Here is a 17,839-nt window from a genome sequence, read left to right on the forward strand (position 1 = left end):
GATAATCTTAAAGCTTCCTTTCTCAGAAACTGTTTGATAGTTCCAGTGACAATGTGTTACATTTTGAATTAAAAATTTTAAAAGAAAGTGACAAGGTGCCTAATGTGAGTACTACCTTATAAAATTCCTTCTGTTCATATCAAAGTCAGAGATGATGGATGTTTTATTTTACTATGAAAAAACAATTTCTTCTGTGAGCTGTAACTAAAGTTAAAACTACCCTTTTCTTGAAGAAATGCTTCAGTTCTATCCAGTTGGAATATTTCACTAGCTCCAAACTTAGCTTTTACAAGGCACCTGAACAAAGATACTTCAAAGAAAAAAAGAAAATACACACATTATTTATAAATTAATATAAGTTGGCTCTTGCTTTTGAGGCTGAAGTATGAATTACGTGTGTAGTGCTGCAGCACATTTTTTGAGTAGTGACTACATCCAACACTCAAAAATGCATTCGAAAGATCAAAAAATACTGTGTGATTATAAATTTTTTGCCGTTTACCCAAATGAGATATCTGGAATGGAAGAAAAGCAACACTGTTCTGGCACTGTTTTATTCCAAGCCTTGGCAATAAAATGAGAAGCTATAAAGGGAACACTTGTTCCCAACAACCTCCTGACTGTGGGGAGGGGAAAAGAAAGGGGAGTTTGGTTTTTTTACTAAATTACAGTTTTATGCACCATATGATGGTGCTCACATTGTGTGACTCTAGAGGAATACCCTTGTCTGAGTAGAACTACTGAGAATTCCTCAGGACTATGTGTGAGAACCTGAGGCTCTCAGTCCAAAGCCCTACAGGGTAACTAAAGTCTACTCTACGATAAGAAACCATAAAACCAGACTTAAAATCTCTAACAAAAATTATATAGAAGACTTTACCTCTAGCTGCTTCATGGCAAAAGGAGAACCATCTTGCTTTAACTTTTTAACAATTTCTTCCATACTATTTGCTGAAAAAAGACTAGAAGAGAAAAAAAATCAGTTAACCAGCTGCTTCAGTCTCCCTCTTACCTTGGAAGGGTCAGTAACACTGACATTAGAAACAGAACATAACCAGCTGATTTGGCTTTTCTAAGCAATGTCTTCCATGTTGTTCAATTTCAAATAACTCAGGCATCTCCTTTTCCTTTACAAATCTCTGGTGTTTCTATAAACCTTATTAACAAACTCTGGTATTTATCTATAAAATTCAATTACTACCATCAATCTTAGCTGTATTTTTATAACATAGCAAATCTTTAGCTATCAGCTTCATTCTACTGGTTTGGTGTCAGTATCTTTTATCTCTAAATGTAGTTATTGCCATTCTTCTTCCAGAGTTTTAGCTCTCTTATCACTCTCACTTATTTCTCCTTCCTTTTCTGATAGACGGAAGTTCCAAGCGATCATAGAAATGGCCTTAACCCAATGAGTACTGTAAATGTGTTCGGTAACATTTCCTGTTCAACAGAGCAGTTATTCTCACAAATTCCCATCCAATATCCAAAGAAAATGCACATTTTAATGTGCCACAGGCTATGAATAAGGCTTCTTTGCCCAAGCATTTAATGTACCGATGAGTGAAATATTTAATGAGCTTCAGATAAAGCTCTCTAAAGACAAAATGTTACTTAAACTTGGAGGTAATTTCTCTCACCTTATCTGTGAAATACTGTTACTAGATTTAACTTCATGTTTTCCACCCGTGAGAATAAAAATTTTTGAAAGATTGATGAATACCTGTTAATCTTCTCCAGATGTTCATCAAGTGCAAACTCCTTTTCTTGATCAACTGTGCACTATTTAAAAAGCAAAACCAAATTTTACTTGGTTATTTTAGACTGAAAAGTGCATCAGTACCAAAAAAATTTCAGTAACTTGTGTTCCAGAAATATTGTATCATAAATGAACACATAATGTTCATAAGACAGTGAAGTTTTTAATGAATTACAATTTTGCAGTGTGTATGTATGAACTCATCACTGTCCTGTGAATGTTAAAGATGTTGCCTCATACTGCAGTGCTTGCTCTGAGCTACTATGAATGATATTTGTCTGGGTGGTTATGTTGTACACAAGCAATTCTGATTCCTCTATCAAAACACTTCTGTGGAATACACTAAGAAAGTCAGTGTAGATAAATCTACTAAAAAATCAGAGGTTTAAAAAAAAAATAAAATTCCATTTTCTTTAAAAATTCACAGTCCTATGTTTAGGCTTTTTTAATGACCAAAAAAACTTTCTCTTCCTTCTCTTTTCTATGTCATTTAACAAAATTTTATTTAGATATATAAAGTGTGTGATAGAGCCATCAGCCTTCTGTGGCTGTCAAATGTTTCACATCTCCTGGCATTAAGGGGTTTGGGACATAAGCAGATGTTTCAGGAACAGCAGCTCAAGCTGAAAAAGGTTCCCTGGCATTTCAGCTCTGATAACTAAAAATACACAGTTTCCTTTTCCATTCAGTGTCATCTTGTAAAGCAGGATACTGCAACATATAATCACTCCTATTTCATAGCGTTCTGTTTTGTCAAAATAATCAGTACTATGATGTAAATTAGCTTATCCCACTTATTTTTCCAATTAATCTTATTTATGAACTTAGTAATTACAAAATAGAAATAACAAGAGTAGACACAGCTTATTTTAAAGCTGAACAACAGCAGACTAATAGACTGTCTAACACTGAATACTGGTTTGACTCTAGAAGTTTTCTGTATTTTGAAAGAGAACTGCAATGCACATCAAAAGAATTAAAACAGCCACTGATTGTAAAGGCAAAACCTTTTATTTTCGTGCCCATAGTAACATGGGGCTAACACAATTATGGGATTAACACTCTATTATGGACAGAGTGTAAGGAGTTTGGAAACTCATTTTTTTCAACCATAAAAAAAGATAATCATCAGCATGGTTAAAAAAGAATGTCTATATATATTTAAAATTTTGCTTGATTTCAGTAATTTTCAATTACCTGCATGTGGTAAGAGTTTAATAAATCTGCAATTTTTTCTTTTGAAGGAGATTTCAGTGCTATCAGGTCTTTCTCCAAGGCAGGTAGCTATTAAAAATAAGATTAAATTACAAGTATTAAAACAAAACATACTACTAGGGTTATTAGTAAGCTAATAGTAGGATATATGTATATTAATACCCTCTCATGCTCCCCAACTTTCTGATAGACCTTAAAGAAGTACAAAGCAAACAATACAAGGAGGCAGACAGAATTCATGTGTCAGTGTTGAACCACCCAAATTTAATTATGTCTGCAGTGACAAGCACAGAGCTGCTTCCCAAGCAGCCTCCCATAGCAGTGCTACAGCTGCAGCAGGTAAAGGCAGGCTGCAGCAGTCTGAAAGAACATTTTAATGGGGTGTCACCTTCACTGCAAACTTTGCAGTTGTATAAATCTCTACTTTTATACACCATCGTCTAAACTGTACAATTTTTAAAGCAACTTCATTCTGCTGAAAAGATCATGCCCTTCCAACAGTGGAACTGTAAAAACAGCGCCATTTGCTTCTTCCTTCAAGCAAAACTGTCACCAGCTGGCAAGTGTTAGAAGGACAGCTTGTGAGTGTCTCACCAGGCCTGTTTGCAGGGCATGGCCAGCTAATGTAAGTGCACCTCAGCAGACACCCATGTTGGTAACAGTGTATGTACTAGGGTGCTAAAACCCCAAACCTCTCACAGTGGCTGTGGGCTGTGCCCTGGCCAGCACTATTGGCACGTTACCTTTGCAGATTCTACAAAATGCGTGGCGATGCCAACTCTTAGCACATCTCTTCCTTTCAGCCTGCATCCTGTCAGCGCGAGGTAATAGCCAATCTTTCCTGAGAGCCTTGGCAAGAAATATCCTCCACCTACATCAGGGAAAAGGCCTGTAATGAACAACACAAAACAAAAGTGAAGGGAGGAGATCTTGTACTAATCATCACTAGCAGGACCTTTCCTTGTCTCACTTTCATCTTCCTTACGTAGGCACAGCAACCTTGCCCAAATTTCTCCTTGAGTTGGCTTGACATTTCTGGCAACAAAACCCTTCCTAAAAGCAAACTCTTGAACACTTTCCAAGCTGCATCCTTTCCACTGGCATGTACTTTACAAACACATACCAAACAAGAATATTTATTCTATTTGCCAACAACTTGAGACAATTTTAGGTACTTGAAAAATCAAGTGTCTTCTCAGCAAACAAACAGAAGTGACACAAAGAACTGTGAAATAATCTGTGCAAGCTCAAACTGGATGATCATTTTTTACTGAAATCTTTTATTATGATAAAAATATTTTAAAACACTGATGAAGTGCCTCTTGCACAACTTAATTTGAACAAATTTTGGGGCTGAGAATTCAATAATAGCTCAACAATATAGCCAGGGTCTTCCTGAAGGTAGAGGCACAAGATGCTGACTTAGTACTTGGCTCTTTGACAGGACTGTGACTAGGCTAATTTTTTAAAAATTATTAAACTCTCCAGTTTAATAACTGTCTTATATACTTCTTAAATTCTACAGATTAGGGTGATTTTTAAAAAAATTCAAAGCTGTGGCTAGAATTTAAAACACTTTTAAAAGTTGCATTGGGAAGTATCAACCTTCTGTTATATACACTGATCACCAAAAAATTTAGGCATCTTTTTAAACATACCTAAACTTGAGAAAACTTTATATTAGCTGTACTGATTTCAGAAATGTGAATGCATAGAAGCAGGGTCCAATTACTACCTTGAAATCACGCCAATGATCCATTCATGAAGCTGAAAGTCTTTTAAAGAAATTAAAGGTGTGGTGGATTTTCTTCTTCACTTTTAGAGAATGAATCAAATTATTAATGAAGGCAAATGAGAAAGAATACAAATGAGCAATAAGAAACTCATAAGATACTTGCCAGAGAAGAGATATTAACTGGGAAAATTCAGATGTACATAAGGAGTTTAAATGGGGTTCTGATAGAAGATGGTAATTTTTCACTCACAAGTAATTGCTTTTGTTCACAACAGTCAATGTATGTATTAGAAAAAGACCCTATTCCAAGTATTTTTGAGACATTAGTGATCTCTGAACAGTCGTCCCCCTTAGATGGAATAAGGGGACGTTTCTTTCAGACAGCTGCTCTTCAGTGTTTCCCTCTTAATAATCTTAACATCTAACCCATGTCAGCTTCTCCTCTGGCTCCTTTTTGGTCTTCTTTTTCTTCTGCTGCTTCTAATACATCAAAAGGTTGGGTTTAGGACTCACTGCTTATCAGTTACAGCTGTAGTATTTTATTCCCACTGATTTGTGTGCTGTCATTAATTGATTTATTCCTCATCCCCCAGGCTACTGAGACATACAACCCTTCTGAAATGCTGAATGCCTTGTTGACACCCTTTAAAAGCCCTAAGCTGTATTAAATCCAATTCATCACTTACCTTCCTTTTCATCTGTACTCACATTCTCAAATAATCTATTGTACATTTTACCTTCTCAGCTTGACCTATCATAATAGTGATGCCAAGACTTTATTTAGTTTTATGTTTTGATTCATCTGTCTCCCCTTGGATATCCTTCTACTGCAAAAAAAGCCCAAAAAAATCCAACCTCATTTAAAAGTAAAACCTGTCTTAAAAATGCCCTCCAAAGCAAAAAAGCAATTACATTACTCTCCATCTACCACAACAACAGCAATTTTTTTTTTTTTTTTTGCTGTAGTTAAAATAATACTGATGCTGGACTACCGCTCTCCCCATGCTTCAGCACATTTCCAGAGGAAAAACATCTTTCTAATGGGATCCATAGTGTCCTTCCACTTGGCCATACACAGGAAATCAGTTCTAAATAAACTGTTAAATTGATTAGCTTAAGTTGCTTTAGAGGCAAATAAACCGAAATTGAATGAAGGTTTCTTTAATTAAGGAATTTACAAACAGGATTAGTGAAGGTCTACCTAATCCACTTTAAACTTACTTGGTTGATAGTCTGCTGTAGCTTCTACTGCATCCTTTTTGATGCTCCTGTCTTCCTTTTTCTCTTATGATTTTATTCCTCTTGTCTGTGTTCTACATATTGTTCTTAGTTCTCTCAGTAATGCTTCCCATATATTTCTCTCAGCTGCTGGGTTTCTCTTAAAGTATTCCATACCTGATTTTTGTTTTGTTTTGGGTTTTTTTTGTTGGCATTCAGCTATCATTTCTCAATTTCCTAGTGAAGCAAGAGAAGAGCTGTATTACTGCTGGGCTGCCCAGGCCTGTACTGCAGACTTGAAGTCTGTGCTCTGACACAGGGGCAACATGCTCTGCTGTAATCCCAAAGGTGCCACTCTGCATTTGCCAAGCAGAAGAAAGGCACTGCTGCTACATTCTTACCTTGTCTGGCAGAGGGGGCTGGGAATTTATTATATTGACTTCTAGAAAGCTAAAACCTTAGCAGGGATATGCAAGAAAGCAACCATTATTAGTGTAACATCACCTCAAAGCCCGTACCTTATGCTGTCATCCTTTGTTCTCCCCACCAGTTGTTTTTTCCACACCTTCCTACTTCTGGCTGCTTTCCAGTGCTTTATCTCATCTATGTCAAACTCCTACAGTCTAGAACTGCCTTTTCTTTCTATTTGCTAAGTGGCATATTTACCTATATCCTTTTATTTATGGTAGTGTACAATTGCAGAATAATTGTGTGAAAATGGAGCAGCTGAATGAATGCTTTGTTTTCATTTCACAGCAAAGGTGTCATGCTTACTGAAATAAGTGAGCACATGAAAAAAACCAATTAATACAGTATCTAGAGAGCTAGACATTTTAAACACACCCCACAGAGATCAAAACAGCTAAGCCTTTAAATCCAAACAGATTTCAGTGGTTTTACTTCTAAGTGATCCTAAAAGGAGTTTAATTACTTTCCTTCCTAAGCAAGTTCTAAGCTTTTCCTTCACATTCATCACAGTCTGTTTTTGTTTAAATAACTCCTTGTCAGCACAAGAAATCTCTGTAAAGTACATAGTTCTTATTAATATAAAACTACTTATATCTTTACCTTTGAAGAAGAAAGTGAAGGTATTTTTATTATTAGAATAATTTCTTACACCAATGAACCCCTCTTTACTTCAAAAAAGGGCTGAAATAGTTTTTGGTTTTTTCACCCCAACTTTACTCATTCAGAAAAATTGCATTCATCAACTAACAAGAACTGCTCTAACATTTTTTCAGGAATTAAAATGGTAACAGGCTTGCTTGTATTTTGGTGGTTTATTATGCTTTATTACACTTGACAGTTGCATCAGGAGAGTTCGCTTTAATCTGATTCATTTTCTTGTGTATAAGAAGAATACTTGTATCTTTATGTAGCTCTGGGATACATTTCTTTTTTTGTACCTCTCAGAATCGACAAAGAAACTGTAGGATCAAACATTAGCAAACACAAGGTACATGCTGGTGTTTGAAACAAAAAAAGGCAACACTGAAGACACTGTGATCTTGCCTAGGCACAATCTCTGCACAATTGTAATGGGTATACATTAATAATCTACAAGAAAAGCTGGAATTCCAAAATCTGTCTCATTAACATTGCAGAGCAGCTTGTAGTACACCCAGTTTGATTCATACCGACTTTCCAAGGTAAAGTTGGTGTACCTGCACTGGGAGCTTCAGACTTTATCTGCCCCCATCTGTAGAAAGACTTAGTTCCTTTTTAAAAAGTTTTATACTGACTTGTGTCAGTCTACACAGTTAAAAGTCTCAATGATCAACTCCCAGAACACAGACAAGTTTCTGGTAATTTAACAGAAAATACTTTCCATATATAGTTGTCTCCAATTCCCTTTTAAAATTCTTTCCTTACCACCAAAACTTTCAGTCAAATACATTTCACCCTGATTAAACACACAGTGAAACCCTAAACACATGAACATGTGATAATTTGTTAAATCACTTACCTATTGCTGTTTCTGGCATGGCAAAAACAGTCTTTTCTGTAGCAACTCGAAAATGTCCATGGACTGAGACTCCAACTCCCTATACAGGCAAAGGACACAGTTATAAAATTGCTGGTAAAAATAAAAATAAACATAACCACAATCCTGTGTACCATACCTCTTTGCTTCACAATTTAAATAATACTAGATTTACCATGTAGAACTCAACAAAATATTAAAAGGTCTTTTATGGCTCAAATGCTAATAAAGCATCATATTATCTTTATGATTTGGCTGAAATAGCTTTCTGTGCTTTGAAAGATGGGTGAGTCACACATAGAATAACTTCAGAAAACTATGAGTGACTCTGTTATCTCCACTGGACTACAAAGGGAGTTGACATCCTTTTGCTAATGTTACTCCATCTATAATTTTTACACATACTTCAAATCACCAACAAAATAAAGCTAATACTTTTGGAAAATACATAAATTTCACAAAGTTGTCATCCTAATGCTTTCAAAAGAAATAATAATTATACATTCTTCTAATGTGATACTTACCTACACTATAAACACAGAAGTATTTCAAGCAGAAAAAGCCTTCAGCATTATTGATTAAAATTCAAAACACACAGTTAGAAACTCACTTTTTATCCTAAGCACTTGTGCTCACCAAGTCAGTAATGGTATTCACATTTCTAAGTATCTACACTCTTCTCTAGCAGCCTGTCCTTAGGAAACACTTCCCTCAAAACTGGAAGAGTTTCTGGTGCTGCCTATGCCATATTTTCTCATTTAGGTAGTAAGCAGCAGAAAGGCCCAATTAAAAAAGAAAATTCACACAAAATAAATTTAATTTAGATAAATCTTCAAGAGGTAAACTGACAAATAAAACAAAAAATAGTTATCTGAAGAAGTTACTACTACTTAGTAATAACATTTGAAGTAATCCAAGGATATCTAGATTATGGGGCACAACCACAACATACATACTGAGGTCTCACTTCTCAAAGTTTACCTACATGATACTTGTCAATAAAAATGTGTGTTTAATCCTATCTGGAGACAAGATCCTCAGCTGAATACTTCACAAGTAATTATTTCACACAAATATTCTCTCTTTTTTTCCTTTCCACTGTTTCCATTTACTTCTGTTTCTCTCTGTTAATCTTCTCTTGTTCAGTCCTTCCATCCATACATGTTTTATGTTAAAACTAAGATATCTTAAGTATCATTGGCCAAAAGAAGTCAGTGTCTGATGAGAATATCATGGATTTTAAATGACATTTTAAATTGTTTAAATACTAGAAAAAGGGCACTTTATCCAACTAATGGGTATTAGTCTTCATAAGTATCTTCATTGTATTTCATAATTCCCATGAAAAACAGTGGGATTAATTGGGCAATACTCCCTTGGACAAGCAAGGTTTTTAAGGTGAGTGTAGAACTTATTTTCCTTTTGCTTATCTACAGAGATCTTTGACTGGGTTTTAATTTTTTTAAAGTTATCTCAATTTAATATAAACTAAATTTCCTCTCACTTTCTGTGGCCTCTCTTACAATTCTTCCCAGCAAGAAATTAATTTATTCCATTAGGGTGATACACAACTAAATCTGATAATATTTTCAAGTTTCTTCTGCGAAATAACTATCTGCCACTGTTGGGCTTTAATATAGACGTATGAAGTTTTTAAGATTCCATTTTAATTTCCTGAGAAATGCACCCATAGGGTAAGTGGTTATCAAACTCTATTTTATATTCAGGAACTAAGCCAAATGTATTCACAGGAAGCACTGCTGTTCCAAGGAGGCAAATGGGATTTCAGCAAACATCTGAATCTTATTTGCACAGGGTAAAACCTTGTCTCACCCCTTATCTGTGCTTCAGCCCTTTCTCTGAGCACTGGGCAGATCTCATCTGAGCAGCAGCAAGAGCAATGGGCCTGTATGTAGTTGTCCTGAAAATGCAAAGCTATGTGCAAATCTGCGTTCACTCCTAAACCAGTTCCAGAACCCTTAAATGAATTGGAAATGTGACTTTTTAAATGTCATAATAGCATATTTTCACTGCACTAAGTAAAGCCTGCTGTTATTTTTATGCATGTTCAGCAATAATGATGACCTTTTTCTAAAAATAATGAAAAAAACATCATGCCCATTTTGGTCTTCCTAATCCCATATCTGAAAATACAAATATTTTGTAACTCAAAGCACTTTTTTGGCTTGTTTTCTAGACAATCAGAATTTTGTATAAGGACTCAAATTTTTGGCTTGAGTATTAAGTACCAAAGATTCGAGTGTGAATTCCATGAAGGGAGCTTCTCCTCCAAGCTTGTTCTTTTTTTAGAGTGATAAAAATAAATGTCGAGTTTTAATAATAGAAAGTTGAAAGCTGTAATTTTCATTTGAAAGAAGTAATTAAATCAGATTTCTCTTTCTCAAATGCTTAAGCCATAATTGGATTTGTTTTCTAGACAGCTTCTGAGTTTTGTATCATATAGCCTTATTTCAGATGTATATTTAAAAGACTAAAATTTTATTTTCTTTTTATTCATTATGAAGAAAGTGGTGCAAATATGTTCTTGCTTCTTTGAAGATAATTTCTAAATAATCCAATATTAAAATAAAATTTGGAGAGAAAAATTAGTTAATGGTACAAATCCTAGTAACTTCTTTACTCGTGCTCATATGCTTTTTTTTTGTTTATTTTAACTCCCCAAATGGTTAACAAATCACTGCATGCTTAGCCTTCTAGACCTAACACAAAGGACAGATACTCATTAGTTTAATACATCCTGTGTAAAGAACAAACCAGTCCGAAGTCCAAATGCATTCCTCCTTCATTTCTGGATTTTCTGATTTTATTTTGTTTTCATTTAGCTGAACTCTTACATACCTAGAGTCCCCCCCCAGGAGGCCCTTTACACCATTAAAAAATCTTCAGTTGGATTGTGTTCACTTTACCAGCATTTACACATACAAGTCTTAACACTACAATATCTTTATTAAAATACACTATATTCTGCAGTCAGAGTTCTACTTTTCATGCTCTTATATACTAAAGCTGATGTCTTCTTTCACACTTCTCCAAGGTAATACACTCCCATGGTCAATCAGGCTTTTACTACTGAAAACTTCTTTGTCCATTGACAGCTGAATTTTGAATTTTTTTAAGGGTACTTACAGAATGAGACTAGAAGTTAAGGAGAATAATGAAATTTAACAAGCAACAATTTAAACTACTGAGCTGGTTTTGGCTGAAATGGAGTTAATTTTGTTCACAAGAGCTTCTTCATAGCACTGGGCTGTGTTAGTCTCAGCATACCTCAGGGAGGCACATAATTTTATACACAGTTCAGGCTGAAATCATCAACAAGCTTACAAAAAAGAATGTAGAGTATCTAAATTTTACTTCCCATACAGGATTGCCCATTCAATGCTGTATTTCAAAAGTCATTATGTGACTGTGTATAGAAACTTTATCATTGATTTCCTTTTTTTTTTCTCATGATGAATACAGAACCTTATTACAATTATTTTCCTAATGAAATACAAGGTGACCAACAGATGCAGAAATTAAATACAACTACTGTGAATCTTTTGTGTCCTGTAGGTTGTATTATCTTAAATTGAGAATGACCCACATTTAGTAAATCAGAGCATTTGGGAATTTATTCAGAAATTGAGGGCCACCACAACAGAGAACTACAGAGAGTGAAATAAATACTCCCTTTCTGCTCACATACAGAAAAGTGGACCTGTGTCACAGCAAAACCACGCATCACACTTGGCTATTCACTAAATAATCTAATTCAGACTGTTCCTGCCTAGGAATGCTTAGGCAACACAATAAAAGAAACATAAATAGCAAAGGTCTTCACGGATGTTGCTTGTGCAACCTTCACCAGATTGCTAAATAATTTTTAGCTGTTTGAGTAAGCAGTGTTATGGTAATACCAATATTGAGTGCTGTGAAAATCCTTTTGTAACAGCACCCATCAAGTGACTACACTTTTTACATTTTTAACTGCATGAGAATAGCTTCTGGTAGAGCTAGAAATAAAAAGAAATGCAGCACTCAATTGAGCATAACACAACAAAGGGCAAATATGTCTGCATACAAATGTGCAAAAACAGCCAAGCAAAAATGTTTTCAAAGGCAAACTAAATGAGTGGAATTGATTCAGGAATCAGCAGGAGCTTATAGCTATGTTGGATCAAAAAATCATGGATATAAGAGCATTACCCCCTGCATCCAGAAACAATGAATCTCAAACTGAATCAAAATTAATCTTTGTTTGTCATTAATGTTATAGCCCACTGCAAAGAGTATATTCTATTTTCATCTGTAGATACTAATAGACAAGATGACATAGTGAACCAGAGCAATGCAGTGTGACAGACCAATCTGGACATAGAATATCAACTTCTTTGGCTGCTGACATATTAATCAACTCTATACAAGTATTTTAAAAAGATCATTAAAAACAGTGGGTATTGTGAACTTTTCAATAATTTAGTGTGGCATTTTAAAACATAAAATATTGATGTTATGTAATTTAAATATAAAATATTTATTTCCATATACTGATTATGTTCTAGAGAGTCTCAGTCCAAATTGCTACAGACACATAAAAGCACAACAAGCTGACTGGACACAGATTATCTGTAGTAAAATCTGGTATCTCAGATTTGTTCTTCTGACCCCTAAGTATTTAAACTAATTGATCCAATTACATAAATAGTAATCATTTAGGTCAGGTTTTTCTCATAAGGAAACTTAGAGAAAAAGACACACAGGCCATTCTAAGCCCCGATGATACTACAGTGATTTTCCTCCACCAAGCAGATTTAGGTTGACTTTTTAAAAGCTCTGGTTTGATTTTTCGACTGGCAGCCCAGATTTTCAGTGATCACAAACAATTTTTACTAGGGTAGCTATCAAAATCTGCAGAATTTTTTATGGACACAGGATCTGTGCTGCAACAGAAGGAGATGTAAGAAGACCTGGATCTGAAAAGTCTATAGCTCTTAATTAGTAGTAAGTGCAACTTTTTCTAGTTTCATATTTGAAAGTACACTTTTAATCCCAATTTTGTTTCTTTATACATAGCTGGCCATGTGTATTCAGAAAAAAGATAGCAAATATGACTCCCTCTGTATCACCTAAAAATGTAGCTACTGCAAGAAATTCCTGTGTCCAGCTCATCAAATCTTCATGTGTGCAAGGAGGGCAGGGAACTGGGAGGGAACCTGTTCCAACACCTTGCATCAGTGCATAACTGAGCTTTTAGGTTTTATCTTAAAATTCAAGAAACACTTCTTGTTCTTAAAGACAGGTATGTGCATCAGAACTTTATTTAAACAGTGGCACAGATACTTGGAATAACAGGAGTGAATCCAGAGGATTTCTGTAATGGTGATCCATTTAATGAAAAAAGTGCTTAGAAAGTGTAAGACTGATTGAAAGCCTTACAACTGAAGGAGAAAATGAGCACTCAAATTCTTCAGGAATTGAGAAAAATGAGCAGAAATATGAAAGGACAGAGAAGCAGGCAAAAATAATTCCCTTCAGAACGTTTACTCCTTGATCTATAATAAAGGGAAGGGGAAGAAAATAACAAGCTAATTCTCAATGTGAGGCTAGGTAGGTACACAAAGGCCTAGAATTAGAGAAAAATAGAGAGACTTTCAGCATGCAAGAGTCTGGTGGTAAATGGAAAGACAAGTATGTGCAGAAGCCAGCAAAAATTTCAGTCATTGTAGAGTAAGAAGAGGGAGAGAAAAGGAGTTTTACTTACTGTACCAGTACTGAGCTATAATTTAAAAGACCTGTATTCAAGGCAGTGCTTTATGATAAGCCCTTTGGGGAATAACATCACGTGCAAATGATGGAGCATTCAGTGGTTACTTTTTGTTGATGTCAAGAGCTGCTGACATTCTAGTCCGATTAGCCACAGAATGAAGAGCACCATTTATCCCTGGGATCATACACCAGAGCCAAGCAGGCTGAGCAGCGTGGCCAGATGGCAAAGAGACTAGAACAGCAGCAAGGAGTGAACCCCTTTCTTAGGGTTGCCTCAGCATTGTTTTCAATACCCCATATTTCAAAAGATAAGTAGAGCACAAGTCAGTCTCAAAACTATTTGTACTTGCAAAATCTGTATTCTATTTCACAGTAAAAGCTGCCTGCAGCTTTGAAGCACTGGCAACAAAACAGGGCACAAGCTTCTCTGTGGTACACAGGCATGAGGGAGGGGGAGAGGGGGACAGGAAGGGAGAGAGTTGCAAAGCAGCTTATCTAGGTTTAGTATGACAATTACTTTTACTTCAGGGCTGATTTTAGAGTGTAAATTAAAACAAAACCAAAGATGTTCCAGTGTGTGATGGCTGACAAGAGGCATGACATACTTATAAAAAAGAAGAAAAACAATAAGAATCGGGAGAAGTCCCAAGAAGTACTGACATTTCTAGGTTCCAGTTTCCTAGCTTTAAAAAGAGCTAAAAGAGTAATAATATCCATTACAGTAAAAAAGTATACTCTGCAAAATCAAAATTTTTCATGAGCTTTCATATGCTGCAGCTAGTCACCCCAAGCCCCACATGTACATGTGTATATTGGTAACTATTAAGCAGAATTTCCATGATGTGCAAAAAAATTTGCACCCCAAATTAAACCACAAATTAATAGCTTTGTTCTGTGGGCAACATCCATTTGTAAATGCACATTCTTGTAATTAAAAATCATATCACACGTGGGAAAAAAAAAAAAAATTATAGATATGTTGAATCCTAATGTTTCCTAGTTTTTGAATGCTGGTCTCAAATGCTGCTGTCTACACTTCTGAGTAGAAGTTACATGCACACAACTTACATGAATAGATACATGTTGGTACTGAAAGGAGAATTCCTAAAGAGTCACAGTGCACAATCTGGATAAAAATGGGACAGGATAAGGACAGCTACTGGTCAACTCCAGCTCCTTTGTCTACTAAAACTCTATTGACTAAAATGGATAACATACAAGCTGCTTATGACATCACTACCAATCTACTTGAGAACAAATATTAATGTAATAAGAACCGTTGACCAAATCCTGCTAAAGTGTAAATGTACATGTTCGCAGCTACTGGTAGATGTGCTGTCAGGTCCTAGGAACTGATTTACAAGGAAAGGCATATTTCTCTAGCAATGTCTGGAAGCATCTGGAATGTTTTGCTAAAAATTAAATGGCACTAATGTGAAAAAGAGCTAAAGCTAAATATTGGGTACTGAGTTCACTCTTCTACTGCAACATAGATGCAGTAATTCTGATTCTGTATTCCAGAAGAGGAGATGCACAATAGAATATTTCCAAACCATGCAGAAAGTTCAAGAATTTGGCTAGAACACCTGCATGACATCACTGACTTAAGCAGCATTCTGAGAAAGCTTCATATTTTAAACTGAAATGTTTGTGATGTCTCCCCATTCACAGCAATGTCTCCTTTCCCAAACAAACAAGGGAAGCACAGCCTAGATGTAATCACTCAGAAATGGAGGGCACCATCCTCTGAAACAATATTAATTTTTATTTGCAATAAAACTGAGAGGGTACCAGCTGAGGTCATGCAGGACCAATCATTAATGACATTTCCTTTGACAGCTTCATTATCTGCTTGGATGAAAAAGCAACAAGGATTTCTGTAATTCACACTTTACTTTTGGGGAAGGCAAACACTTTGAAGGGCAAGATTCTAAACCATCTCACTTTGGTGAAACTATAACAAAATGAAAATAATTACACTTAGGAAGGTGTAATCAAATATAGAGATGGTAAGCATGCTTCCCCTGGAATAAATGCATAGATGCTTTTCAGGGGTTTACAGCAACCATGCAATTAGTACAAATAAGTCAGTGCTGTTGTGAAAAGAACTACTGAAGGTGTCACACTACAGCAGAGTCTGCACCAGGAGGCAGCCAAAAGCTGAGCGGGAACACTCAGCCTAGACTCACTACACCTGGGCAGCCTCATCAGCCTCGTCATCATTTGGCACTTGGGTTTCTGGAAATTCAGAGAAAGGGATTACTTTCTTTTTTCCTGTAGTCTCTGAAGAAAAGGGTGGCTGTGCAAAACTGACTCTTTGACAAATGAGTTCAGTACAAGAAAGAAGATTTCAAATTGGTAAAAAGTAAGCAATAAAGAAATGTACTGTGATGAAAGTTTATGTTAGGCAAGGAGGAAAGAGGTGACAGCAATAGTTTTGGGAATAGCTAGAAGTGGCCTCCTAGGACTGGATGCTTTCAAAACTGCTATTTACATGGACTATTTGTGACACAATATCTCTGTAATACAGGAAGGATAATTATTCTGCTCTACTTGGTGCTGATGAATCCTCCAGCTGAAATATTGTATGGTCTCTAGCAATGAACTGTAAAGTACACAAATGGGAGAGATTCCAGAGGATTGCAGGAAGACTAAAAGACTTAATCTGAAAGAAAGGCTGAATAGCTATCCTTATCCCTATTAAAGAGAGAGGACTAGGAGCAAGGAGTGCAAGTATCTCAAAATGTCCACAGGGAGCTGTGACTAGGACTGGAATATATTCATTGCACATACTAAAGACTTAAATTAGACACTAGGGAAACCAAGCTTGAAAGAATAGCTAAGCAGTCAGGTGGCATATCTTGCTGTTGGAGAGTTCTGAGTGTATTAAGTGAAAATCAGCTAAGTAGTCATCTAGCTGTACTTAACCCTAAAGCAAGTGCAAAAGAATGATGCTGATGCTCCTCCCAGCTCTAAAGCTGTAGTTTAAAGCTTAACATATTTCACATTATCACACAAGAGAGTAACACTCAAACAGTTCCTAAGAAAATTCTACTGTCCAAGAGTCACCCTAAAGAAACTAAGTAAGTAACGTAGATGTAGACTCTCAGTGTAAATAAAAGACCTTGCCTAAAAACCCATACTGCCAAGTGTGGTGACAGAACTAAAAGCAAGCCACTCATGACTCAGCCACAGGGTGATATCTTCTTTTCCCAGTCTGTACTCCTGAGGTGCTTGTCAGAGGAAAGACTAAAGGAGTCAGTCCTGTGCGCTGCTATTACTCTCACAAACTGGGCCCCACAATCTGAGGGAGTCAGAGATGGAAATTTGGTCAGATTGCAAGCTACATTAAAGAAAAAACTTTCCATTATCCTTTCTAAATGTCAAGACAGGAAAGTAAGATGTGTGGAGTAACTCAAAGCACAGTGCTTTGCAAAGGATTTAAGAGAGCAACTCTATCAAACTTTTTTCTGCACTGAAAATGTTGTTTAAATGTAAGTTAAAACCTGCTTCCCCCACAGGAAGATGTTTTCTCATCCTAAAACTAAAAGCCTACATTTTCAAAGCAAGGCTAAACAAACTTAGCAAATATGTTGCATAAGAGGCCAGACTAAAGAATTAAATCTTGTAGAAAATTGTCCAAGGCCAAGAATTCCTATATTTGAGCAACAGCCTCTTTACTCATCAGTAAAAAAATAATCATTTGGGGCTCTAGTTTGGTGTCAATGATAATTAAACACATAAGCATTTAATAATATTAGTCAATAGGCCTGAAAGAGTAACAAGCTGCTTTTCACAAAGCACAACATTCAATTGTGAAATCAATTGCCAGAGGCCTTTCTGAACACCAAGCCTACTTACTGTCAAAAAGTATGAGATGTACACAGAGGTGAATGTGACACTGATGGGTGTTTACCACTGTGGTTCTGAAATAAAGCCTGGCTCGGGAAGCTTCTAAATCCTGCATGCTCTAGAATATGATACTACAAAAAAGGTTACTTCATTCATGCTGTAACAGATTCTTCTATAAACTAAAAGTAATGGCCTTTGCTCCTGAAAATTTACTTCTCATTTTGAAAAGCTACGTAAGTTTTTTTTATATATTTTTTAACTGTTTTAATTTAATCCAGTGACCATGGCCATTTTCACCAACTTCCAAGGT

General features: G+C 35.9%; 1 protein-coding gene across 2 annotated transcripts in view; it reads right to left on the minus strand.

Annotated features, from left to right (window-relative positions):
- HIBCH (3-hydroxyisobutyryl-CoA hydrolase) overlaps positions 1 to 17,839 on the minus strand; it is a 37,664-nt gene that overhangs the window by 11,460 nt on the left and 8,365 nt on the right. For both annotated transcript variants that reach the window (XM_056495930.1, XM_056495929.1), the window contains exons 7-11: positions 7,891 to 7,969; positions 3,715 to 3,860; positions 2,954 to 3,040; positions 1,721 to 1,779; positions 881 to 962 (exon numbers count right to left, since the gene is read on the minus strand). In XM_056495930.1, the coding sequence (XP_056351905.1) occupies positions 881 to 962; positions 1,721 to 1,779; positions 2,954 to 3,040; positions 3,715 to 3,860; positions 7,891 to 7,969 (453 nt within the window). The remainder of the gene's footprint in view (positions 1 to 880; positions 963 to 1,720; positions 1,780 to 2,953; positions 3,041 to 3,714; positions 3,861 to 7,890; positions 7,970 to 17,839) is intronic.

The sequence above is a fragment of the Oenanthe melanoleuca genome, chromosome 7 (assembly GCF_029582105.1).
Source record: "Oenanthe melanoleuca isolate GR-GAL-2019-014 chromosome 7, OMel1.0, whole genome shotgun sequence".
Taxonomy (NCBI): domain Eukaryota; kingdom Metazoa; phylum Chordata; class Aves; order Passeriformes; family Muscicapidae; genus Oenanthe; species Oenanthe melanoleuca.